The following is a 26,141-nucleotide window of genomic DNA, read 5'->3' on the forward strand; positions in this document are numbered from 1 at the left end:
TGTCATCTACAGCACCCGGTGAGGTTAGGATGCTGCAGATGGTTAAATCCATTCACCAGTTCTTTATGGTTTTCTAACTCATTCAAATCCACAAAAAGTAAGTAGTGTGATTAGCCGAGGCGGCCTCTGTCCGCCTGCTGTGCTGTGGAGCTCGTCTTTGTGCTCCCGGGCTTCTCCCGTCTCCATACCTTCCTCCATCTGCGCACAGCAGCGCGGAGGAGGAGCGTGAACGGCGCCGGGCCCAGCGGGACCGCGCTATGGCGGCGAGCAGCCCGCGACCGTTACACCAGAGAGGCCGGGTTTTTTTGTGTGTGTTTGTTTGTTTGTTTGCGGTGGTTTTGGCTTTTAAACTTTAAATAGTTTTCACAAAGTCGTGTTTGTTGCCACCTGGAACCACGGAGGAACCACGCTGCGCGCAGAAAACCGCTGTTTTTTGGTGCGTAAAGTTTTGGGTGACGGTGGGTGAGGCGGCAAAGTTTCGAGGCGAAGCTCCACATCGGGGCAATGAAGGTATGTGGTTATGAGACCAAATCAAACAATGCAGAGAGACAGAACAAGGTTTGCTACTTAGGAAAGTCAGGTTTTAAACTTTCTCCAGCTGCGTGTTTGATGAGGATCAACACGTCCAACAAGTCCTGCAGCCTGGACCATAACGGGCGTGTAACCCACAGCTGACACATGTCTGCTGAAAGTCCAGCTCAAGTAGGCTTTTATTAGACACGGAGACACGGGTTTGTCTGTCCAGTTGGCACCGAGATTTGGCTCAGACTCCAAGCGACATTCAGAGTTTCCCAGTTTGTTAGTCACCGCTGTTACTCTGACGGAGGGTTTTCTTTATATTCTATATTATTTATTATTATTATTGATGACCTCTGCACTGCCAACCGTCTTTGTGCTGAGTCCATCTGTTTGCAGTCAAGAAATAGAAGCAGTTTGAGTTTTACCAACTGTACAAGTCACTGTGCAACAATTAGAGGTTTTTAAATTACTTTTTCTTTACATTACATGACTTTTTCTTTTAAATAAGAAGATATTGACCACAACACAGTGGCGTAAAATAGCACAAATGTAGAACTGATGGTGAAGACTGACTATATGAAGAATTTTACTGATGAAATAGTCTATAAACTGGTTTTGCTGCACATTTTTTGTATCCATTGAAACAATCTACTCATATTTCTCTTTGTCACAAAACGTTTTATAAGGCCTCTGTTTTTGGGGTTAACAAACAAGCTTCTGATGAGGAGAATGTGAAGGCATCAATCAAATAATTATTAAAAATAATATTACAATTAAAATGTAAAAAATTAAATATATAACTAACTGTGTTATTATTTAGGCTCAGATGACACAAATACAACCAACCGTTAGAACAGAACAGCATCTCCCATCATTTCCTGGCAGAGTCCGTCTTTCATCAGCCTTTGTGCTGTTGCAGTAGCAGGTTTCTAACACTTGTGTGCAGCATTGGTGCAGCTTTAACCTGACATGCTCACACAGCGCTGAAGCTCTTCTCATGACTTACTTCACATCTTGGGGATTCAGGAGGAAATTACAAGCATTTATGAGTGAGAATCAGACTGTGCTGTGAATGTTTTAACCCAAAAATGTCCAATCCATTAAACATCATATCGTTCACTGTGATTAATGACCAAATGTGAGAATATTGGGCTGCTCACAAATAGAGCTCAACCTGAACACACACACACACACACACACACACGCCCTCTGAGGTATCTCCAACTCTTTGGCATCGCCAGTGGTCATGGAACGCAGCAGAGCCCAACCCAGTTTATTTCTGTCTCTGTTAACCATCAAAAACCATCCAGCCCCCACACGTTCAATTACCCACAAAGTGTGTGTGCGTGTGTGAGACAGAGATGGTTTTAAGTTTTACACAACAGCTGCATTTGGTGGATTTTGATCCAATAAACATCAAACGTTCAGGTGCACAGGTTGATCAAATAAAACTAAATCATAAGAGGTTTGTTTGCTCACTGGTGTGAAATTCACAAGCTCCAGTACATGAAGAAATTCAAATAATTATTAGTCAATTCATATGATCGTTATAACATGTCTTAAGCCGCTAAAATTAACTCCATAAATAAACCTTCATGCTTTAATTATTCAAATCCAATATGTTTTATTCATCTATACGAAATGGGCCAGTACGGCTCTTCAAGTCTTATGGTACTTCATGGTACTTCAAGTATTTTTGTACTAAAAAGTTTGTTCTGTTATTGAAGAAACATTTCAATTGCAGGATGTTGTATTGATACTTTCACCTAAGTGAATGAACTGAGCAAATCCACCAAAGTCATCACTGACACACACGTAATTCTTAAAATTAAAAATGGCAGGAAATGTTTTAAAGTAAAAGTAAAAATGGGCATGTAGGTAAGAGACTGAACTGAAAGGAGGCGTCATCTGTGTGAGCAACAAAACTAAAGGTGGGATCCACATTCAAAGCTGAGACTTTGGAAAGATGACAACAAAATAAAGCATAAAAAATATAAAAACACAAAGTGCATTTGTGTTTATGCGCATCTGCATTTGTCGCTGCGGCCTGGAGCTGCACTGATGCTGCAGTGGTTTGGTTTGTTTGCAGTGAAACTGTGGGACCCATTAACTCACAGCCTTGTGACAGATTATATCTTTGTGTTTGTGTGACTCTTCTTACAGATGTCTGAGATGTGCAGGAAGGACTGAAGTACCAGGTACTGTGTGTTTGTCCTTTGTGTGTACTCACATCTATCCCTGTGCGGACGAAAGTAAAATGTGCATCTAAAACTTTCACAAAATGTAATAAAATATTGACGGACACATTTGAGGTGATGTGGATCGTCCACAGATCAAAGTGTTTTGTGCCGAGACTTGAGGTTGATTTTCACAGTGAGAAAAAAAAAAAAATGATGAAATAGTCTGTTATTGAAACATCACCTTTCAACACAAAGCAGCTTCCCAGTCCATCATCATCCTCATTCTGCCCGATTGTTCACCATCGGGCAGAATGAGGATGATGATGGACTGGGAAGCTGCTCCACGTGACGAGGGCAAAATCACAATCTCAGGATGTAGCTGACCCACAGAGCTCTTTGCACTTTAATTACCACGATGTCCTGTCAGTGGACAGACGTGGTGACGAGGGTGCAGACAGTAAACAGTGGAGTCCTGTACCTTAGCGTGGCTGCTTCCCCTCGCACCTGCCTGAGGTCCGGGGACAACGGGACTCCACCACATAATTGGAAGCTTTGACTTGTTACTGTAGTTTGAGGAGCTCTCGTGAGATGTAGAAGTAAATATTATCCATACGGTTAATATTTAAAGTGGTGCTCGAACGTTTGTGTGTTTCTGCATAAACACAACTGAAAACATGATCGGATTCTTAATGCAAATCCTAAAACTGGATAAAGGGAACCACAATTTAACAAACCAACAAAAAAAACGACGATTTCTTTTTTTTGGGGGGGGGGCTGAAAGTGGCCCACCCTAAATGTGTGTGTGTGTGTGAGAGTGAGAGAGCCTACAGTCACTTGCCTGACTGGCTTCCGTTGCTCTTTACAGAGCAGCTTCAGCTCAGGGAAGCTGCTTGGCTTCCTGCACGAACCGCCTGCTTTCTGTTGAGCTTCATTGACATGTTCCTGGGGAACTTTGTTTGTAGAACCCACACACGATTTCCATCGCATCCCTTTATCTCACATGAATTAAAAATCCTAGACGTCCAAATATGGCACAACAATGTAAAGTTGACTCATCTACTTTAGTTAGTGACTCCTTTTTTAAAAATCTGGTTCCATTCAACCAGTTTTAGGTATTTATGCATTAAAACGTTCAAAGGTTTAAAACTGTTACTGTAAAAGCACATTCCTCTGTTTTTTCATGAAGTTTGCCGTCTGGTAACCTGCTATAGTTTGGGATTAAAGTGATTAAAACCAACATGTGTGTGATTTGAAGGTGCTGTGATGGGACCCGGTGCAAACGCTGCAGTGTGAAAGATGAATTCTTGAGGTAGGTGCAACGTTTCAGTTTGTGACATTGTGTGTTAAGTTTTCTGAGGTGCTTCACCTTCTGCTCTCCCTCAGGTTTTGGACAAACGCCTCAACAGCCCAGAGAAGAAGAGCAAAGGATCCACTGTATAAAACAACGTTTGGCGTCAGTGTGTGACGACCTCCCTGTGTTAGCAGTTAAAGCTGCAGGAGAAACTGTGACGTCTGTGATGGAGGAAATAAAGGTTTCTGCTTGTAAGACCCTGAATGTAATCAGCTCAGTTTCTCTCTCTCTCTTCTCTCCGCTGTGATTAGATTAACTTGATTGGCTGCTAATGGCTCCGAAGGGCTGATGCCAAAACTGTTTCATCAGGCCTACAGAGTCTTTTGTAGCTCCTTAAGACATACGAGTCTCTTTTTCTATAGCACCAAAGGGGGAGAGCCAGAACTTGTTTGTCCAAGACGGAGCTCTCTAAGAACGCCTCGTCATAAAATCTCCCTCAAATCCCACATGGCGAAGCTGGCAGCGGCACACGCAGGGTAAAAATAATCATCCTGCTTAAGTAAAACACAAACTGACAGCAATAAAACATAGGATGGTGGCAAGAAGGAAGAAAATAGGAAAAGAATTGGAATCTGTCCATTAGCACAAAACACATTGACCCTTTGACGTCTCTCTACAATGTGACTGCTAATAGGTTTTTGTGGGGGACATAATTGGACCCAGAGAGTTTTGTGGTGGCACAATGAGGGTATCTTGGCAATCAGTGTAAGTGGCACGTCACAAAAAATGTTTTCTGTTTCCCAAAACACCCAAAAACGCGGTAATATTTGGTGTTTGTGTGGGTACAGCATTATTCCACGGTTGAGTTAAGGGACAGAAAAACATGGAATCATTCCTCCATGTTTCTTTGCTTTTAAAAAAAACCACAATCCTTCTCCAAACCTTCACCAAAAGTCCTTGAACCCCCCCCCCCCCACACACACACACACACACACACACACACACACACACTAGACTCTGCACTTTGTACGCGTCATTTTCCAGTTCGAATTAAAGTTTCATCATACGAAGGATAAAAGTGTTGTACTCTGTGTATCTGCAACACAGTGAGAATAATCCGGTAAACATACACAAAACGACAGTTGCGTCAGGATAAAAATGACAAGTTATTCATCAGTGTGAACGGTGGGAAGGTAGAAAAGTGCTGCTGACAACATCTTTAAGCTTGAAGCTCTGCGCTGTGAGTGGGCAAGGAGAGAAGAAAACCTGTGTGATCCTTGTGAGTCACTTTCTGCTAAAGCCACAGGATTCTCAGGGCTTTACCAACGTGTGTGTGTGTGTGTGTGTGTGTTTGATGGTTCCTTCCAAAATGATTCAGCTCTCAACTACTCTGCACTTTGTAGGGATTAACTGAGACATGTAGCAGACACACACACGGCTTCTAATGAGAGCCGAAACTGCATTTATCGAGTCTCCGTGTGTGTGTGTGTGTGTGTGTGTGTGAGGAAAAAAAAATGCAGATTTGTCAAATTGAAGTTCGACACTCACACTTTAAAACGCATTTGAATTTAGATTGAGCTGCCATGACTTACATTCAGTTTCAAATCAAGCATTGGATCAACTGGGGCGACATTTGGCTTATTTGGTCCCCAGTGGTTCAGTGTCAGCTAAAATAATTAGCTACTGATGTCTGAAACAACAGCAGGTCAAAATCTCTACATGCAGTATTTTGTAGAATCTGCTACGTGTCCTTTACATCCTCCAATGCTGCAGGAAAAAAACGAATTTGTCTGATTCTCAAGCACATGATGCAGCATCCACGTGCATGTGACAGCCGCAGCTGGAGAGACGAGGACGACCAGGCTGAGTACCGTTCATCCTCTGATTACACCGAGGCAGAAGGAGCAGGACACAGCACTAAGGAGGGAGACCGAGGTAATGACACTGGACTAATGTGTCGCCCAAGATCATTGTCATCAGAGCCACAGGTCATATCTGCTGTAACGAGACAAGGTTCCCAAGTTCCTAAGTCGTGGTTGGGTTTTGTTTAACGACAAAAAAGCAGCACTAAATGATTAGAAACACGTGAGTGAGTCACACTGTTGGATTCGGTGACATGTGTCTTCATCGCAGGACAAACACTGTTTACCATTGCTGAAATTACAACTAGAAGAAGAAAAAAATCTGCATTCCTGCCGGAATTATATTGGTGATGAGCTCCAGAGCCGATCTGACATCACTGGATCCTTTTTAAGACAAAAGAAAATGTCTACAGATGCTTCTGTGCCTGGCTTTTATTTTGTAGCCCCTCAGCCGCACTTCCTGTCAGTCTTTTGGTCTCCATACCCACCTTGTCAGCCCTGATTTCTTTCACCTGTGCCCCCTGCTCATTCAAACCCAGCTCTCTCCACTGATGCTCCTGGACAGTGAGTCTTTGGTGAGGTTAGGTTCTCTGTTCGTCCCTGTGCGTCTGGCACAAGGTTTAGTTATTTATTCATCCCGTCTGTCGGTCTGTGTTTGATCACACAGGTTCTGTGGGTTTCTGTACATTGTTTGCTGTTCATACTGTGCACACTGACCCTGGATGTTTTGCATGTGTCCCCCCCCCCCATTTTTGTTAGTTATAACGTCGTTGTGTAGATCATTGGTTTTGCCTCCACCTTCATACCTTCACACCATTGAAAATAAAGACTTCATTTTCTGATCACTCATAAAAGCAGCGGATGTGTTGCCTCGTGTGAGGTGTGTTGGCTGTGTCGGTCTCAGCCTGGTATCCAGTGTCCAGCCCCTCTAAGCTCAGGAACAAGGCCCCGCTGGGCCACAGCTAAAGCCTGCAGCACCACAAACAATGGAGCGGGGCTTTGCAGAGGGTCGGGACAAACTGCTGACTGTCCACTAGTGCTAATACACCTCTATTCTGTCCTGTCCCACTGCTGTCGCATCACACACACACACACACACACACGCACGCTTCTATACATAGATCCACTGATGTCCATCTCCCCCTCTTTGCTTTACTGGAAGAAAAGGACAGTTCAGTGGTCCATTTGTTGACACACACACACTGATGAGACAGTGTCTCTCTTCATCTGTCTGTCTCTCGCTCCTGTCTATCCATCCATCCACCCCCCTCTGTCCCAACCCTCCACACCCTCGCTCTCTCTCTCTATCTCTCTTGCTTCCTCTCTATCCACACGCCGATGGCGTGGTTTGGCCTCCCATAGGTCCAAACAGTCCAACCCACCCGGGGATCGTCTCCAGCCCCCACCTAACTCTGCCCAGCCACTTCGGCCTGTGTTTGCGCGTGGGCTGCTCCATCTTTGCGTCTCCTCCATCAGCATCCTGCTGCGGACCATGTGTGACTGTCTGCGTGGAATATTTAGAGTCACCTGGACGCCCTCCTCCAATACAGGTGAGTCGTACTTTACTGTTAGTCATGGGGGGGGATCATGTTAAAGAACAGAAGCTCGTTTTAGCTTAAATCCAATTAGATACGTTCTTTGAAAATTAAAACACTTGGACATGAGCTGAGAATCAGACCCAGGGTTTCAGAGGTGAACTCTGATGTCCACACCTTTCCCCAACTATGATCACACGACCTCCTTCGTGTGAAAAGTTTGAAAACATTTCAGCCCCTATTTTTTAAACCTTGAATTAAGCTATGATGTTTCTGGATTTCAGGAGGAAGCAGGTGTCTCGCACTTTTACTTTAATACTGAGGGATTTATAAAATGCTTTATAAAATGGCAGAATCAAACATTGCTCTTCTACTCCACCGCATTTATCTGATAAAGTTAGTTTGCTTTCTGAGCCTGATAAGACTTTATTAAGCTCCACGTGAAGTTCGCAGGCCACTCTGTCCTGAATTACAATATTTAGTGAGTTTTACTCAAAGTGATTCACTTATTGTATTTGAGTGAAGGTAACTTAAAACAATCAAGGACAGTAACAACACATGAGGCAATGACCCAACTACACCAGTAGGAGGCAGAAATTCGCCAAAAAAGCTGCTCAGTTTGCAGGAAATTTGTAGGCCAGCATTAACAGGGTCATGTACGGTAGAGAAGTAGAATTGGGTCAAAGCATCATGGTGCACTTCATTAACCCAGCCAGGCCACTCTCATTCCAGACGTATCTAAATGCCACTTTGTCCAGTCGCTTTGCGTTGCATGCTGACACTGAAAGTACCCGTTCGTGACTGTGATCGACGCTCTGAGCTTTCAGTGAAGTACAATTGAGGAATGATTACATTTTTTAAAAAAATGCACAGCTGGATGTAAAAATGTGCTTCACGTTCATGCAGTACAGTGTAAAGTCCATTTTATACTATGGTGCAGCTGATGTGAGCACTGAATAATTACAGCTAATATACACAGGAAGCACAGAGAAAGACAGAGACATGGGGGAGACGTAGGGATGTGGGGGGTCCTAAATTTCCTACAAGTAAATAAACATGCGGAGGATGAAGCGCTGTGGCCCCCCCTGAACTCACGTTATAATCCTGAAGGACATTTTTAAGTACTTAAGATGTATAAACTAAATTGTATGTGAAGTAATTCAAATTATAGGAATCAAAGCATTTGATCATTTAAACAGTGTAAAATGTAAATGTAAATAAGCTCCATCAGTTCCAGCTGCATTGATGATCACATAAATGCATCAATAATTTCATATTCACTGATGTAAAATGAGTCATTTTGCATTAGTGAGTACTTTTACTTTCTTTGAGCTTTTGTATTTCTACGCAGTACAAATGGTACTTTTACTTAAATCATCAGAGTAGAACCTCTCTTCCTCTCATCTGTACACAGTCGGCGTGTGTTTACTAAAATGTTGTGGCTGCACTCAGATACTAATCTACAATATTTTTGGTCCAGAAACTGAAGATCTACAAAGTCCATGTAGGAGACAACTCACATGTTTGGATTTTTTTTATTGTTTTGGGTCATTCTGACTCAGTTTGTGCTCATTTTGCATTTTGTGTTTGTATCTGCTGGCTTTTTAATTGTTTGATGTCCTTTTTATTTTTCGATTGATTTTTAGTGGGTTTTTTTATTTATCTGTTTTCGGAAAGTTCGTGTCGGCTCTTGCTCATTTCACACTGCTTTTGGTTAGTTTCAAGTCGTTATGATTTTGAGGCCTTTTTGAATTTTTTTTCAGTTGTAGTCTTTTATCTGAGTTCTTTGAAAAAAGAAACATGAACACTAACATCATGTGCTCGGGTTTCAATTATCAGCATATAAAGCCACATTTCCGTTCATTTCACTTCTTGTGTCACTTGTGTCTTAACTTGTCTTGCTGAAGTTGTGTGTCTGCTGTTTGAGCCAGTGCAGGAAGTGGACAGTCCGTTTGTTTCATGCTGTTTTCTGGAAAGTCCTGCCTACTGTTTCACAGTAGATGGTGGAGCAATGGCGTCTGTGTGCAGCTTGGAAATCAGAATGGTGAAGTGAAATAAGGCTAAATGCTGCATTTTGTTGTAGTTGCAGGTGAGAAAAGCGATGAGAAGCACATTCAAACTCAAACTTTTCTCTGTATTCCCCTCACTGGACTGGACAATTAACCTTCTGACACCGTGCACCTCCATGGTCTCAAGTAGTGCAGGAAAACCTGCCCCACATCATTATGTATGAAATAAATCATATAGACAACTATATCTATAAGAGAACTTCTCACATTATTCTCTAATAATAATTAGCACCAGAAAGGTCATTCATGTCAAGAATGGATCAGGCAACTATGTCTTTAACCCGGCGTGTATTTCCAAATTTCTCCTGAAAACTGACCCCACAGGGACAGTGTTGACCCCAAAACGAGTTGAATTCACACACCGTGGGTGTGTAAACACTTTTATGTCCACACAACATGAGTAACACGAGTACCCACATGCCACCGGCTCCGGTTTCCTGGCCCATTTAAGCGCTGACGGGGGAATACTTGTGGTCTGGTGGAACCGCGTCCCCGATGCCAAGAGAGCAGCCCATCCTCTCCCAACCCTCCCCACCACCCTTTCCTCCCCCAGTCCTAATTTAACTCCCTCCTGATCTTTCTAACCTGACCCCGATTCCTCCCAAACACACATCACTCAGACATCCACGTGGTTCCTGCTTCCCCACAGTATCAGGAGCAGTCAGGGAATCTGAGGCTATAAACTGTTTCAGAAATTCCTTTTCAGAGACACATTCTGGATTATAATAAAGGTTTTTGGATGTTGAGTAATTCTCTGATTTTAAATTCACTAACAATCATAAAGCCCTTTAAGCTCAGGTACAAACAAGAGAATGGCCCCAAAACAAGAACGCAGACATCGAGAGAGCTCTGGCTCTCTCGCCATCTCCCTCACTCCCACTGTCCCCTTGTTTCATGGTCCCAGACCTTCCTCCTTTTCTAAATCCAGGCTTTGTGCAGGAGCTGGACTGCAACAATGACCACGTTAGCTGACACAGTGCTGGCTGCCTGATCTGCCTTGACAGCAACCCTCCATCCCCACATTAACCCCATCTCTGGCCGGTCCCGACTCACTGGAAACAGAAACCTCCATGGCTTATCTGTAGGGCTGTGGATGGGCTGGGCGGCAGTGGTCCTGGGGCGTGGACACAGGCTTCAACAGCTGCACACTAATGCAGTGGTTTTCTGTCAGACCCCTGCTCAGGTTGTAGTTGAATCTATGAAGATTAAATTAAATGAGGACATCAAACTAGAAGAGTTTGAACTGGTGTTTGCACTTGTACTTGAGTACTGAGTGTGTGTACTTCTATCCCCTCTGCAGCAGCATTTCTAAAACCATCCACAGCCAAAAACTACATTGAAACTACATTAGCACGAGTGGGGAAACTGAGACCTCTTTGGTGTTAGATTTGATTTTTCTACAATCATTTTTCTTGACATGGGCTGCAGTGAATGAATATTTAGACACTAAACCATCAGTTTTCATGCCGACGCTCAAACTTAATTCTCATACATGTCAGACTTAGTGTTATTGTACCGTATCATGCTGAATATAAATCCTGTCATTAAATGACGTCTTGAGAAGCCTGTCGTGTAATATTTATTTATCAATAAGTTGTAGAGAATACTAAAGTTCAACTGGTTTAAATTGGTTTTCTGTGCTTAGGCAATAAATATGAAATAATATTTGCCATTTCTTTTGTCAAAAATTCATGAATCTAAAACCCCTTTGTTACACTGTAGTTACACCGTAAGTACAACAAATGAGGGCTGTAATTTAAAGTGGAGCCTTTTACCGTCTTTTTATCTGTAGTTACACCATAAGTATTCGCACCTATCATTTCATATTTAATAACAACCCCATAACTACAAAATACTTACACTGTAGGTATTTTTCTTATTCTCGTCTTGTTACCTTGTTAGTCCCCAAAGATTGTGCATTGTTATATATATACATATATACATTGTTATATTTGTATCAACAAATATGTATCCACAGGTACTGTGGAGGTACACCATTGTTACTAAGTACACAGTAAGTACACAGTAAGTTCACTGTACTTACCCAGTAAGTCGCAGGCTGTACTCTAAAGCTAAAGTTATTATTGTGTATATTATTATAACATTTTATTTAGGATAAACTGTCATATCTGCACAATATTTGTACTGAGCAGCTTTCTTACTGCTAATCAGTCATTTATTACTGTAGTTCTTTTAAGACTTTAACATCAGTTATTTGAAAAATGTATGTAATAGATCATTGTTCAGATATTGAGGGAGAGAATCCGCAGGCTGTGTGCGGTTGTGTGTGGGATTTGTTTTACGGCTTGAATTCCAGGAGCGAATGTCGCTCCTCTTCATTCCCCCTCAGTGAGTGTGAAGTGGTGTCAGTCTTGTTTTGCTCACATTAGTTTCAAGCCTTCGTGTTGGCCCGCATCCGCCCTGCTGAAGCGTCCTTCAGCGAGACACGGAGCCCCAAATAGCTCCCTCCGTGACCTTTGACCTCACTGCGTGTAAAAAAGAGGAAGTAGCTACAGGAACCAACAAAGAGTCACATTACTACAGGTTTGTCGTTGGCAGTAGGGACAAGCCCGCTGTCTCCCAGTCCCCTCAGCTCAGCAGCCAGCTGGTTTATTACAGATCATCAGAGATACACACACATACACAGTCTGACAAACACACACACACACACACACACACACACACACACTCACACACTGCTCAAGCTCCTGAAAGGATCGAGCATCACGTTTGGTCTAATACAAGATCCAAGGCCGCCTGTTTCTATTTTCACCCAATCGGGGTAAAAATAACTTCCACACAACATCACTTGATGGAAAGTTCCTCCAAGGAATTTTAAGACGGTCAAATGTCTGTTTTCTAGTTTGTTTTGGCTTCCAGTCTTAAAATTCGTTCACTCAGCTGGGACACAGAGGTTTCAATTACACAATTTACACAGAAATTCTGTGAGAAATGTCTTGGAGCCTCTAGTTCTAGTGAACTGATGGTTAACAAACTTGAAAGAATCTGTTGCCCTGCTGGGCTTTTATTTGTGCCAGTGGGAAGGAAAGTGTGCTGGAGCTTTTTCTTCTACGGAAAAAGTTTTTTCGAGCAACTTAATATTTGTGAGTAGTCAACTTAAAACTGTCCGTAATTACGTCAATGGTAAATAAAAATGCATTTATTTCCCGCAGCTATTTAGTTTGTTACGTCCCCTTAATTTCACCAGACGTGGTCATAACTCAAAAAGCTTGATGCAAACTGTCAATTTGTTTTGTGGTTGAGGCAAATCATTAGTCCTAATAAGACGGAGAACTCACTCAGCATGTGCTTCTGTAATCACACCGAAGACCCTTCATATTTTTTTTTGCTGTCGCTGTGATGATGAGAATCTAAGCGATCAGTAAACGCAGCACTTTGCAGATAGTAGTTGAGGAGGAGCAACTCTGACATTTGAGCCTTTATGTTATAGCCTGTTAACTGTTGTATGCCTCCATGTTGATTTGTGGAAATATTTTTATAATTGCTACTGAGCAAAGAGACATCAGCTCATTTCAAAGCCCCAAACTTTGAGAAAAGACGTGTCACCTACTGTAACAGCTCTATTTCAGCGCATGACGGTTTGCTTCTTCTTGTGTGCAGACACGCTGCAGGAATCTGACAGTCTACTATGTCACAAACTTTATCTTCCTCTCCTCCCACCTTTATCGTAGTGGTGCAGCCCCGCCTCTTGCTGCCCTAATATGGGGCATCTCTCTGTCCTCGGGCCAATCAGGCAACTGGATGCGTCCCTCCTAGAGATGCCATGGGCCCAGTCCAGGTCTGAGCTTTCAGTGAGGGGAGCAACAGGCTGGCTGCTGACAAGAACAGACAGAGACAGAGAGGGAAACAATTAAAAAAAACTACATCAAGAAAAAGGATAAGTGGAGAAGAGCAGCAGAAGGAGAACAGAGAGGAAGTTAGTGAAAGACAGAGGAAGTCACAGCTGAGATTGAGGCTCTGCTGCTGCAGGTGGAGGTCCCTCACCTTTCATCTACTGGAGGGGACACGCTGAGGCTGACAGTTAAGGTAGGCTGGATGGATGTGCTTTAATAAAGTTGCTGATGACCCAGTGTGGTCTGCTAATAACTGGGGGGGGGATGTGGCGCAAGAGGTTAATGGTTAGTGCAGGGAGGAGAGCAGGTGTTGGAGGTGGTGGTTGATGAGGACTGCAGCAGTGTGATTGTGTTTGCAGTGGCTCTGTGTCTGGTTAATTTCCTTTTAAACCAGCCTGAGAAATTATTATGTTTTCAGAAATATTGCTTTAGCGGAGCTGCTGTACAGAATAGTTTATGTAGCAGCCTGCAGATGCCTCACTGCTGACTTTGGAGAGCATAACAATAGTGGGCTGTTTAAATGCAGTGAGACAGCTGCTGCTTGTGTTTATCCCAACATGCCAGCTCGGGGTTACAAACACTCGAGTGTTCACCGAGGTTTACGGTAACTATTTGCAGCACGGCATGTTACTATGAGTCCAAGTTTATAAGAGCCTTTTGTAACGAGACGTGTGTCAAATAACACTTGAAAATGATTCCTAGCATTGGTTTTAAAGGAGTCCCAGATGGGTGGGGCTTCCAACGCAGGACAGCACCACTGTACTGCAAAGCTGCAGTGTGAAATAAATCAGAGGTATTTGAAAGTCACTATTAATACCATTTTTGTACAACAACATCGAGCTGTCAGAGCTGCTGGAGGCCGTACGCGCTCATTTCAAATAGCTCCTGTCCTAATGTTACATACTAGTGACAGCTGCAGTGTGATGGTCATAGGATCTGAGCCCCCCACACCCCCACACCCCACCCTGACCCCTCCTTCCAACAGTTCCAAGCCCCAGTGCAGAGCTTGCCCTCCAGCATGGTGTGCATGTTGGCCCACGGTGAGTACAGAGGCTCCTGGAGCCAAAGTACATGTGCCCCATACTGGAGAATCAAACTACGAACAAACTAAGCCTTAAACACGTAGGTTCCCATTCAGCCTCCTGATACGGTTATGGTGAACATGGATGAGCTTTATAGTCTTATATGAACTATGTGTTCATAGAACAACAAACTCCTGCCAAATTGTTATTAATTTGTATCACATTTGTCTGTGGCTTTGCCTAATTTACTATTTTTAGCTGAGATTACCACAGCTGCTGTGCCAATGGCGTTCTGTGAAAAATGTTTTCATCGGTGTCAAAGGTCAAACTTTCCCTTATTCCCTTGTTGTCTAAACTAAATAACTGTTTATTCAGGAAGTGTATTCTTCAACATAATTCCTATCGTCAATGGATGTTTAATGTGCATGGATTTGGCTTCTGATCGACCTTTCAGCATATCAGAGCTCATTTTAACACATTTGTTGGTTCCCTGACTGAGTTTGTGTCTGTTTAGTAGCAAAGACAAATGTCTCTTTACTCCAGCTGGAGGCCAGTAACTGTGTCTGAGTCTGATGCCACAAATAAAGTCGTGGCATCTTGTTTTGTGGACATTTTGTTATTTTGAGGTGACGTGTTGCTTGGGAAGATGTGTAGAAGGTGAAGAAAAAAAAAAAGCAGCAGGTGTAATTGTGTCTGCGAGCTGAGAGAAATGAAATAAGGGTTGACGAAAGCAGCTTCCTGGCGACAGACTTTGGGTGGTGGTTGCTGTTGTGGGTGGGCTTAATTTTAGACCCGCAAGTAGGGTCAAGAGTTGATTGGGCGGTGGAGGGAGGGAGACCTCGGGAGGAAACAACGCTTGAAGTCACATTCGGCGGTGACCTTCCCTCTGTGTGCTCAGCGGGCGGAGAGAGGATTATGCAGGAAGGAAGACATGAGTAAACAAGAGAGCTGGAGATACTGAGCTCTATTTATTCCCTAAACTATAAGATACAGTCTTAAGTCTGTGGTCAGGTCACTTCTATGTGTGAAAATACCTCTGTTTCCTGTTTACATGCGGACAGTTCCTGCTCCGAGGCTCACGCCTGCAGGTGGGTCTAGTCTTGTCCATCTGATGACTCACGTGTCCAGGAGATACGCTGGGATCCACAAATGTCACTAATCTTGAATAATTTGGAAAGGATGCTTTTAGCTGAAGTGGCCCACGGCAGAGCCCCAAGTCCGCAGCCTCTCACTTCCTTCCTGATGCGGCACATCCCACTTTGTCCGTTGCTGTAACGTGTTTCCAATGCATTCACCTCTTAGACATTATTTCCTGTTTAAATTCGGGACTGTACAACTTCAAGGTGGTATGAGGTCGTTGCAGTGTCAGTTACACAGTACTTCAAGTAGTTTGGCTCAGTAAAACTAGTCCATAATTAAATGAAGGGACCTGAAGTACTGACAAAATCACAGTCGTATGTCACTGTGGTCATTGTGCGTTAAATATACAGTATTTACACAGTAATTAAAGTGAAACAACACCGTATCCTTCATACTACCTTATCATCTGCTCCACTACCAGTAGGAATAAGTAGTGGTTTTTCTTTCACACTGCTGCTATCTTCAGAGTTCAGACACAGAAGTACGAAGGTAAAAGTTAAATGTACAGTAAAAATTTTAAGTTGAAGTATCAAGTAAATGCTCTAGAATGTACTTTCTCTGGGCATCAGTCTGAGTTGGTGATAAAAACACAGTATTTCATCACTGTTGAACTTGACGCTGTTGATTGGACGAGTCTGTTGCTCGTCATGAGCCTCATAAGTAAACTTTGTGCAGAAACTAAAATGTTCAGGTCTTGTCAAGAGAGAAAACTTTTTAAAGCCTGATTTCCATTCATTTATTTAGGAAAAGAATCAACATTCAAATGATTTTCTCTATTCAAAGCACAACCTGTTAGTTAGTAACAACTAAAGTACGTATTGGAGTATAGGCAGCAGTCAAACTACGTGGGATTTACAGCCTTGCTCAAGGGCAGGGAGGGAGGAGCGCTGCTTTTTCACTCAACAAACACAGATTATATTAAGATGATCTTTTTTAAGAAGCAGCAGCACTGACCTAAAGTGATGATTGAATGTTTTTTTTTATTTGTGTCACCTTCATCATCACTGAGAACAAGTAAAGCACTGTAGGACGCAGTCTTCGTCACACTGGCCTCAGTCTCTGTAGACTGTAGATTTACATCAATAATAGGATTAAATGTCAGCGCCGTCTGATGCTTAGAACTACAGCCCTGACACACTGAAGAATTGGATTTGTGGTGCCCTCAGCATAAAAACACTGAAGTCCTCATAGTGTGTAACACAAGCGTCCAATCAGAAACTGTCTTCTCAGGCTGCGTTCTCCTCTGCATGACAAGTAAACTGACCTTTATCTGTGAAATGAAAGCAGTGAATCCGTTTGGATGAAACGCAGAACTCCCCTCATCACTTGGATCTGTGTCACACTGCAGTCCCACACATAAACTGTTGAGACAACGTTGTTGTACGGTGACTTAGTGGAGATGGAATCCTCGGAACATCTGCGCACAGCGCACACTGTTAGTGGCAGTGGTCAAGTGGAAAGTTTTGCTGTGTTTCGGGTGAAAGAACACTTTCATTGTGATATTTCTTTAAAGGTTTTAAGTGGTCTTCATGCACCCGCTTCACTGTCAGTATATCACAGACTCTGGTAGTGTTTGAATTCCGGTTGCCATGGAAACGCTGTGACTAAACGATGACTGCTGCTGCAGCAAAAAAATACATAAATATCAATAAAACAGAACATGAGGACCTCTCCCTCTTATGCTCTGTTCATGCACTCAGAAGCTTTTCAAGAATGCAGTGAACACGTGGCTCATTGTGTGTGTGTGTGTTTCAGCTAAATTGGTTTTGCTTTTTTGTTCTATTTATTAATTATTATAATAGGTACGCATGCAAATACAAATATGTAGTACTTCGACTTTAGTTTCTGGGACTAATCAGACTCTCTGTCCCTCCTCTGTTGCTCTTAAAAGGAATGTTTTTAGGAGCTTCTACTGTAGATTGTAGCCATGCTGAGGCAAAGTTTCACCCTTGACCTCAGAAGGTGGTTATGTGATTTGATATGATCAGTTTGATGATTTAAATCATATTCTATTCTATATAGAAACTACATTTTTTCAGCAGCCTCTCAAAAAAAAAAAAAAAAACAACTCTACATTTCAACCTTATTTCAGACTCTTCAGGAAGTAACGATGCTGCAACGGCAACAGTGAATTCAACCAATCCCCTGTAAATTCTGCACTTCGTGTGTCTGGTGAACTTTTTGTGTTTTCTTTTTCTTCTCCTCTCACTAGTTTCCTGTGATTTCCCATAAGTTCCTCTCATTCACATAACCAACATACTGAAGTCAAATACGTATGTGCTGCAGTTTAAATCTCATTGATGCAGTCATTAAGTCTTTAATGAGTAAAGACCTCATGTAATTCTTCCTATATTTCCACAGGCTGCATGTGTTTGTGGCTCCCTGCATGTTAATGTATGTGCTTTGTCATGCAGCTTACTTGCAGTATTGCACTGCAAGTAAACCATCTATACAATACACAAAATTGGACCCAGAGAAAGTATCAGCAGTGAGTCCTACATTTGAGTGCAAAGACTGATGTTTGCTGAAGTCTTTACAGTCAGTCTGGTCTCTGGTCTTGTGATTGTCCTAAATTTAGATCCAATGAGGTCAGTGTTATGTACTCAGCCTGTCACCAATTGTGAGAAAGTGTTGTGGTTCTTCCTCGTAGGAGAAAACCTACTGGATTCTTTTCCCTCGATATCTGGCTGCAGCTGATAAAACCTCACATCCTCTGCGGCCTCTCGTGTGCTGCGTCGCCGCTGCAGTGCGTTATGTCAGTGCAATGTTTTCAGCTATTTAAAGAGCAGATTGTTGGTTGTTTTCTTTGGGTTGACACCTGATGCTCGAGTGCTACCATTGCTGAGCCAATAACATTATTAACTTGTCTAACTCTAACTGGCTGAGAGCAGCCTCTGAACAGGATTTAACGCTGCAGCAGCAGTTTCACCAGGTTTCTGCTGTACGCCAGAGCAGGAAGATGGCTGCTATTCAGCTCGCATCACACCACAACCTTCCCACCTTGATGGATGGATCCTTAAGTTTTTCTTTAGCTTATAATGAGCCTGTTATATCTGCATGAGCGCTGGTCCCCAAATTAAAGGAAGTCGCCATGTTTCTTCAGTAGTACAGAGGAGAAACCCAATCACCGGCTCCGTAGGGAATTTTTGTGTTTTTACCGTTGCTGCAAAAGTTTCAATCTCCCTATTTTGAAGTGGCAAAAAGAGTAAAACAATGTTACGATACAAAGATATTAGATAAATGTAAAGTTCGGCAAATAAAGAAAGTGTTGACAAGTATTTTCCAAGAAGATCAGTTATGGTTTATGCAGGGATGTTATATTGGAAACAATATGCTACAGTTGAAGCATATTGAAGAAGAAATTATAGTTAGTGAATAAACCAGGGCTAATTTTTGTTGCTTATTTGGAGAAGGCTTTTAATAAAATTTACATTTTTATTGTGGCTTTTGTCAATTTTGGCAAAAGTTTGATATAATGCTACAAGTTGTAAGATAATCAATAATGGATATTAATAGGGATACAGAATTGGAAATGTATCTATCAAGAGGAATAAAGCAGACATGGTCTTTGTCTCCAATATTTAGTTATTATGGCATTAAAATGTTAATTTCTTTCTCTAAACTTACCAAACCTAATCATTCCTCACTGTCCTTTGAGCTCGAGAACAAAGGTGACACAGAACCTAAGAGAAACAACATTTACACACGAACACATGTCGAAGAAACAAACCAAATTCAAGCTCTAGACGCTAACAGAAACTCCAGAGTAGACCTGGACGCCCAGTCCAGCTTGTGGTGATGGAGCCTACATATAAAAATGTGCTGGATTCAAACCGAGATAAACAAATCACTAAATGATAACTGGCAAAGAACCTCGTTACACAAACTCTCCTCTGAAGTCGAAAGACGGCGTCAGACTGTGTTAAAAGCTGCACTCAGCAGACAACTTAATCCAGCTCCTCTTGGACAAACTGCACAGTGGCTGACAGCATCAGCAGCTCAGCGTGAGAGCAGGCAGACAGCAAGTCCTGAGACTCTGCTTCTTACGTTATTAGGAATTTAAACTTTCTGTGCAGGCTGGATGAGTGATTTAATTTTACAAATAGACTGACAAGAAGCAAAATTTATCTTCACTCACATTTTTATTTGCTCCCTTAGCAAGTATCTGTGACTTTGTCCTGCTGGTTACTTCAGTGCACACGCACGGTCTGCTGGTGAGGTGTTGATCTGTCGCTGTGAAACAACCTCACAATGTAAGAAGGCACTTGTTAACTGAATGATTTGCTTCTCACAAAGCCCACAAATGTTTGGACAAAGACCATTTTAATTAAAAAGGAGATGTATTAGATAAACTCATCTGCAAAGTTACACTGCAGATGCAAGATGCGAAGTCTCAAATCCCACCATTGCAAAACCAGCAGATCTCACTGACTTTCAAAGCTTCCGGGAAACATTTGAAGCTTGTCCGTTGTGTGTAAAATGTCATATTTAGGGAAGGGCTTGTAATACTGGAGCCCTAAAAACGGCTAAATCGTAACTATAAGTTTAGAAGGAGAATCCATGCAAACAAACATTGCTGTTTTCATGCACTTCACTGTTCCGCACCAACATTTGTAGGAGGGTGGGGGTCCGTTCCGCTTCAGTCCCCAGGCGTGTAAAGACCTGCAGATGTGAGGCTGATCTAAAATAAGACCGGACTGCCAGGCATCTCAACTCTTCACCTCCTCCTCCTCTCCGTCAGCTGCGTCCAGGGAGTGCCACCATCTCCACCTGCTGCTGCCTGTCTGTCACAGTTTCAAGCCGCTGCAAGGTGCAAACCTCCACAACCTTTAATTCCAGCTTGTAATAACGCAAACGAGAGAGTCCGTTCCCTTTAAAGGTGGTGCTGCAGTAGTTCTTTTATCTACATTTGAAGAGTCCATGTTTTCAACTGAAAGCAGCCACTTGAAGAACTAACACTGTGGCGTCTGATTCATTGTGAAAACCAGCTTTATTTATCCTCTGGCTGCCACTTACAGCCCATTAGTGCAGACGTGTGGTGTTTGCACCTGTTGCTGCAGAACCTGACAAAGTGTCAGCCGCTCTGCAGAAAAATAATAATTAGAAAGTATTTCTGTACCAAGTAAGACCTGAGTTTTGTTCTTTGAAAGACTCAATCAGATTGTTTCTGCTTTTTAAGAAATGTCTCTGCTGACATGTAGCATTCATCAAACTATCACAGAATAAATACATGATTCTAGTAACTAGTGTGTCTAAAACCCGCTGTGTCCCGTTAGTCCCGGTCTCTGCTCGACTGTGACTGATACCAGGTACCTCCAAACAGTCTCACACACATAAGTGTCCATAATTTATTGATATGATCATCGTCTGAAGACAGAAAATGTGTCTTGGATTCAATTTGTAGTCGTAACCCTTTTTGTAACTGCTTCCACAGTTATCACACTTTCATCTAAGCTTAGGGGTCATTGTGAAACGATGGAGGTCGTTGGTGTTTTCATTGCCTGTTTGATTGCTACCCGAATGTGTCCAAGTTGTGCAGATGGGCTGGGCAAAGACATGAACGAGACCATGGAAAGAAACTCAAGACACCACCCAAGACGCCGCCACCCAAGACGACTCAGACTGATAAATATTTTCCCGACTTCAGATACTTTGAAGATACTCTAAATCACATTACCCAGACACCGGATACTTCACTTTTCTTAACATCACTGCTGTTTGAGACAGATGTAATCCGCCATGTGAACAGAGCTTTCTGATTGTTCGGGATTTTCTTCAGCATTCGGAGGTTTTTTTGTGGAATTTAAGATTCAGTGGGAGCAGCTATTTTAATTTTAAATGAACCCAAACAAGATCAAAACATTTTGTATTTTGTGTTTTGGGGCAGGTGTTTATGTGCTTTCATCTCAGCTCAGTCCTGAAATGGATTTTTAGTCCTATTTTTATATTATTAAAAAAAAAAAACTTCACTTACTTGAGCCAGGTGTGTAATAAGCACCGATCCATTCCAGCAATGAGACTAACCCGAGTTGCTTTATTCCTCTTTTAGACTCTGACAGAGACCAAGAGGACAGCCATGTTTTCAGCCGGAGCAGAGATCCAATCGTAAGTAAACCCAGACCTCAAAACACCCAGTTTAACGTTAAACTGGCCGCACCATCGCATGAAATACTGAGGCAAAAGTGACGTGAAACACCTGGAAGCCTGGTTTTATTTCCCTGCACCATCACTTATCAGCTGTGAATGACAAGAGGCTAAATGAATGAAACAGTTTTAGTGGCAATGTCAGTGTCCTCTAATGGCAAATCATTGGTGCAGTATTACACTTAATCAATAGAATATTTATTTTTCATGGTGTCCTTGTGTCTAATAGTCTAAATTACTGTGGCTTCATGCATGTCAGTCTGATTATTACAGGATTTTACTGTGTATTTAAATCTATTTAGTGAAACAATGAATAATCATATCTTTAGTTTTTTGGCTCACAGTCTCCACTGGAAATTCCCAGCTGAGAAACGTGTTGGAGGTTACAGGTGAAGTGTTAGGACAGGATGTTTTTACAAGACCAACTGTGCGAGAGTTTTTGAAGCAAGTAGAGGAAGTAGATCCAGGAGGCTGGGACTTGTTTCCACCAGAGGGGAAGTAAAGGGTCAAATAACTTGCAGTCGGCTCAGTTTGGTGTAGAAAAAATATTCTAAAGGGGAAATTCGGTGAAGGTTTTCAGTGAGGGTTTCTGTACAAAACAAAATACACACAATGCAGCAGAGAGAGGGTTCTAGAGGATCTGTATTCAGATTAGAAGACATACACAGCTCATCAGGAGATAACTCCCACCTAGTTTTCATTGCACTTCTATCCTGAGGGGATTCCCAAATAATGGATTAGCAGGGAATTTAAAACAATTCAGTCACAGAAAAAGTTGAAAAGCTGACAGAAAAACTGTGTGGTCAGGTTTGAGCTGGTTCTGATGTCACCAACTGGCTTCACGTTAAGTGGCTGGTGCTGGTTCAGCAGAGAGAAGTGACAGAGCCCCACATGCTCATTGTATATATAAAGTATTCAAACCTAGGAGCTGGAGGGCTCCCAGTGGGTTTCTGTTGAGCAGCTTCACTGGAGCATAAAGAAAGTTTATGTTCTTTAGGTGAAACCATGCTGCTGCTGCTGCTGCGTGAACCATGTCAACACGATTTAACACCATCTTCTATACTGTGGGCAGGTAAAAGACAAGCGGCGGTCGCCCCCCTTGAACAGATCCCCCTCTGCATCACAACGCAACCCTCACCACAGCAGCTCCACAGACGAACAGGAGAGCCCAGAGAGAGTGGTGAGACACACACACACACACACACACACACAGTGGGGTGGGGGGTCATTTGATACATACAAACATCTGAATGACTGTGAAATGTTTGGAGGAGAAAATCCATCAGGGACATCTCAAAGTCTTGAGAGGAATAAAGTTTTAAAATTCACCGTGACAAGAAAAAGTTGGCTAAATTGGGTCAAAGTTTACAAACTCTCTTGTGACGTGCAAATGTTCCTCTAAAAACACACACTGACCATGTGGTTAGTCATGTCAGCAGGAACACCACGCTGGTCCAAACTGAGTAACAGAGTCTGGTGATCCTCTGACACTTTGTAAAACACCATCAGAAAGTCAAAATATCCACTTTTTTTCCACTAAAATAAAATTCCTGTGTTACTTTTTATTAATGTCATTGTGAGCCTTATCATTCATTTAGCTCAAAGCACCACTGTGTCAGCAAACGGCCTCAGAAACCAACAGGAACCACTTGCATTACTGTACAATAACAGAAACTGAGGTCTGGCTGATCTCATGTATCCTACCTGAAAGTGCTGCCCTGACTGGACTAATGTGAATCCTCAGCAGCCCCCCAAACTCCACTCGTCTACAAACAAATGTTGACAAATGGTAGTATTAGGGAGAATGCAACCTTATGACTTTCTTCCTGACCCCAGCAGCCACCAGGCCCCCACAGACTGGACCACAAAAGCCACGGCTTGTTCTGCTGAGGCCACCATTCGCACCATAAACAACCTTTCATTTCTCACAGCTCAGCACAGATTCCAGTCGTGGCCTTTTCATGCTGCAGCAACAGGTGATCACCAGCTGCTGTGGACGCACGTCACCAACAAAAAACATCTGAATGGAGCCGATGCGAAACCAGCCGCGGGTTGCTGACTCACAGAGGAACCCTGACCCGGGATAAAAAGCAGCTTGTTAGCAGCTTCTTTTTGCACCCAGGAAATTGGCAGAGACTAAAAAAAAGGAATCTGAACAAGAGCTGAAGTGAAACAAACGGAGACACCTGCTGCTTCTAATCAGTGGCTTTAGCAGGCTGCTTTCTCATCCCACAGCGTCACACATTGATGCTTCCTAAGGCGTCAAATTGCTCTGCTTTGTACGTCCTCTGATGTATCATATTAACACCACAGGTACCCTTTGGAATTTCTATTGGACTATTTGACACCCTGGGAACAACAGCGTCTGGTATTGGTACGCTCAAAAACTTCAGGGTAACAGTCGTCGTAGGAGTTGGAGCGGTCGTACATCAATCCCGCAGTTGTTGGTTCAATCCCCGGCTCCTCCTGTCACATGTCAAAAAAGCGTCCTTGAGCAAAACACTGAAACCCAACTCAGTTGCTGCTGGTGAGCTGCTGCATAGCAGCTTCCCCATTGGTGTGCGAGTGTGTGTGAGATTGTGAGTGCGAATGGGTGAATGAGAAGCAGTGTAAAACATTCAGTGTGAACAACACACATGTACTTCTACACTATAGTAACCATGTGCTCCACATTATGAAACAATCATATTTCACCTAGTGTAACGGTTCTGTGTATGGTGGTGGACCCAATAAGTGACAGCGAGGGGAAGTGCTAGTACAAATACAGGTTAATTTACTGGCAATAAGGCAAGAAGAAAAAAACGAAATTCACTCCTGAGCAGAGGACGGGAAACATATGGTGCTGAGAGGAAAACCAGGCAAATGTTCTGAACATCAGTAGACAAATTTTAATTAAGGGAACTATACAGGACAGAACTAGAGATCAAATAAGGTGCAAGTAATCAACAGACTAGAAACCAGTAGAAGAATTACTTAACTCAGCATCAAAGAGAAGATCATGAATGTGAATACATAAACCCAGGAAACTGGCAGAGACTAGAAAAAGCATGCCAACACTGCAAAGGTAACAAGAACAGGACCGACAAACAACTCAGGATCCAAAAGGGGATGAAGATGGCTGCATCTACAAGTAGAACCAGAGCTGGAATAAATAGGGAAACCAAGGGAGAAAACTAGTAAACCACACAGAGAAAACATGAACAAAGGGCCGACAGACAGGGACGAACGATAACCAAAACCTCAGCCTAAAGGTGAGAGTCCAAATTACGACAGTCAGGAGGCCTAAGCAGGAAGACACAGTGTCCAGGATTACGGCAGGGGACTGTGGGCAGAGCTGGGTTTCAATAAGCAGGGGAACAGGTGAAAACAATTAGGACTGGTGATTAATGATGAAGTTGCCAGAATGTACTACGAACAGGAAGTGCTGAAGAGTCCAAAACAGGAAGTGAAGCTAGCAGAAAGCGAAACCAAGCACAGGGTCAAAACCCGGTCTCTCATGGAAAAGTCCTGTGTCTTGTACCATTCACCCAACCACCAAACCTTTGATTTCTAATAAACTACACTGAAAGCTCCGAGTGTCAATCACCGACCTTAAGCATCAGCCTGTGATGCAGAAGCGTCTGTGCAAAGCGGCGCTGAAATAACAACGCAATCATTTAGTAGATGTGATATATAAAAAATGCAGCAATTTCACAGATAATATAGAATAATGTAGCTTTCAACTTGTAAATACATCTTCAACAATAAAATGGTTTCCACATTCTCCATAGAATATGTTGTTTAACAGGAAAGCTCATATAAACCTCATATAACAGCATTAAGTTTAATAATGTCATATAAAAAGCTTTACATAAATGAAAAAGATTTAATTTGAAAAATATTGACTAACAGTAACATAAAACATCTATTATAATAACCACAACCAATTTTTCACCTTCACCATCTTAATACTTGAATAATTACCTTATTTTGACCAGTTTTCATAATCAGGAAAGTGAAGTAGGAACAACCCGTATTTGAATTCTGTAATTCTTTTGACATTAGGGTCTTAATTCCCACGGGTGGTCTCTGTGGTCTGCAGGTGCAGAAGGAGAAGCTCCATGCAGAGTTGAAGCAGGTGTTGAGTCAGAAGAGAAGTCGCCTGAGAGAGTCCACCTGCCACCTGGCCCAACCGGATATGGACCCGGAGCCTGCAGACGAACAGACCGTAAGCTCACTGTTAAACAGACGCTGGAGCTCTAACCAGAGCTTTAACCACTATATAGTATTGATGCATGAGGATGCACACTCCACTCCAATGGATGTGGAAGTATACGATTGATTTTTTTTTTCTTTTGTGGGTTTTGTAGTCCAAAAGTAGAGTGGCCTTTCCTGTGTGTCAGGTGTGAAGTGAAAGAAGTGTCCAGTTCATTGTGCACACACACATCAACAAAGAAAAAAGTTCATCTTGACCAACTTCACACACTTACTCACAAGAGCAAATCAACACAGAGAGTTAATTTCTTTGCCTTTTGATTTTCTAATA

The 26,141-nt window shown here is 42.6% G+C and overlaps 1 protein-coding gene and 1 long non-coding RNA gene across 4 annotated transcripts in view; both read left to right on the plus strand.

Moving 5' to 3' along the window:
- Positions 1 to 196: 196 nt before the first annotated feature.
- LOC137129531 (uncharacterized) lies at positions 197 to 4,271 on the plus strand. The gene is made up of 4 exons (XR_010914728.1): positions 197 to 510; positions 2,683 to 2,717; positions 3,955 to 4,008; positions 4,083 to 4,271. It is a non-coding gene; the product is annotated as an uncharacterized lncRNA (long non-coding RNA).
- Positions 4,272 to 13,238: 8,967 nt separating this feature from the next.
- The window catches only part of LOC137128734 (neuroblast differentiation-associated protein AHNAK-like), a 37,304-nt gene continuing 24,401 nt past the window's right edge, over positions 13,239 to 26,141 (plus strand). For 2 of the 3 annotated variants that reach the window (XM_067507208.1, XM_067507207.1), the window contains exons 1-4: positions 13,241 to 13,503; positions 21,522 to 21,577; positions 22,689 to 22,796; positions 25,698 to 25,823. In XM_067507208.1, the coding sequence (XP_067363309.1) occupies positions 25,794 to 25,823 (30 nt within the window). In that variant the 5' untranslated portion in view covers positions 13,241 to 13,503; positions 21,522 to 21,577; positions 22,689 to 22,796; positions 25,698 to 25,793. Of the gene's footprint in view, positions 13,504 to 21,521; positions 21,578 to 22,688; positions 22,797 to 25,697; positions 25,824 to 26,141 lie in introns of all 3 variants that reach the window. The other variant, XM_067507209.1, reaches the window with a different exon arrangement.

This window comes from Channa argus, chromosome 6 (assembly GCF_033026475.1).
Source record: "Channa argus isolate prfri chromosome 6, Channa argus male v1.0, whole genome shotgun sequence".
In the NCBI taxonomy this organism is placed as follows: Eukaryota; Metazoa; Chordata; class Actinopteri; order Anabantiformes; family Channidae; genus Channa; species Channa argus.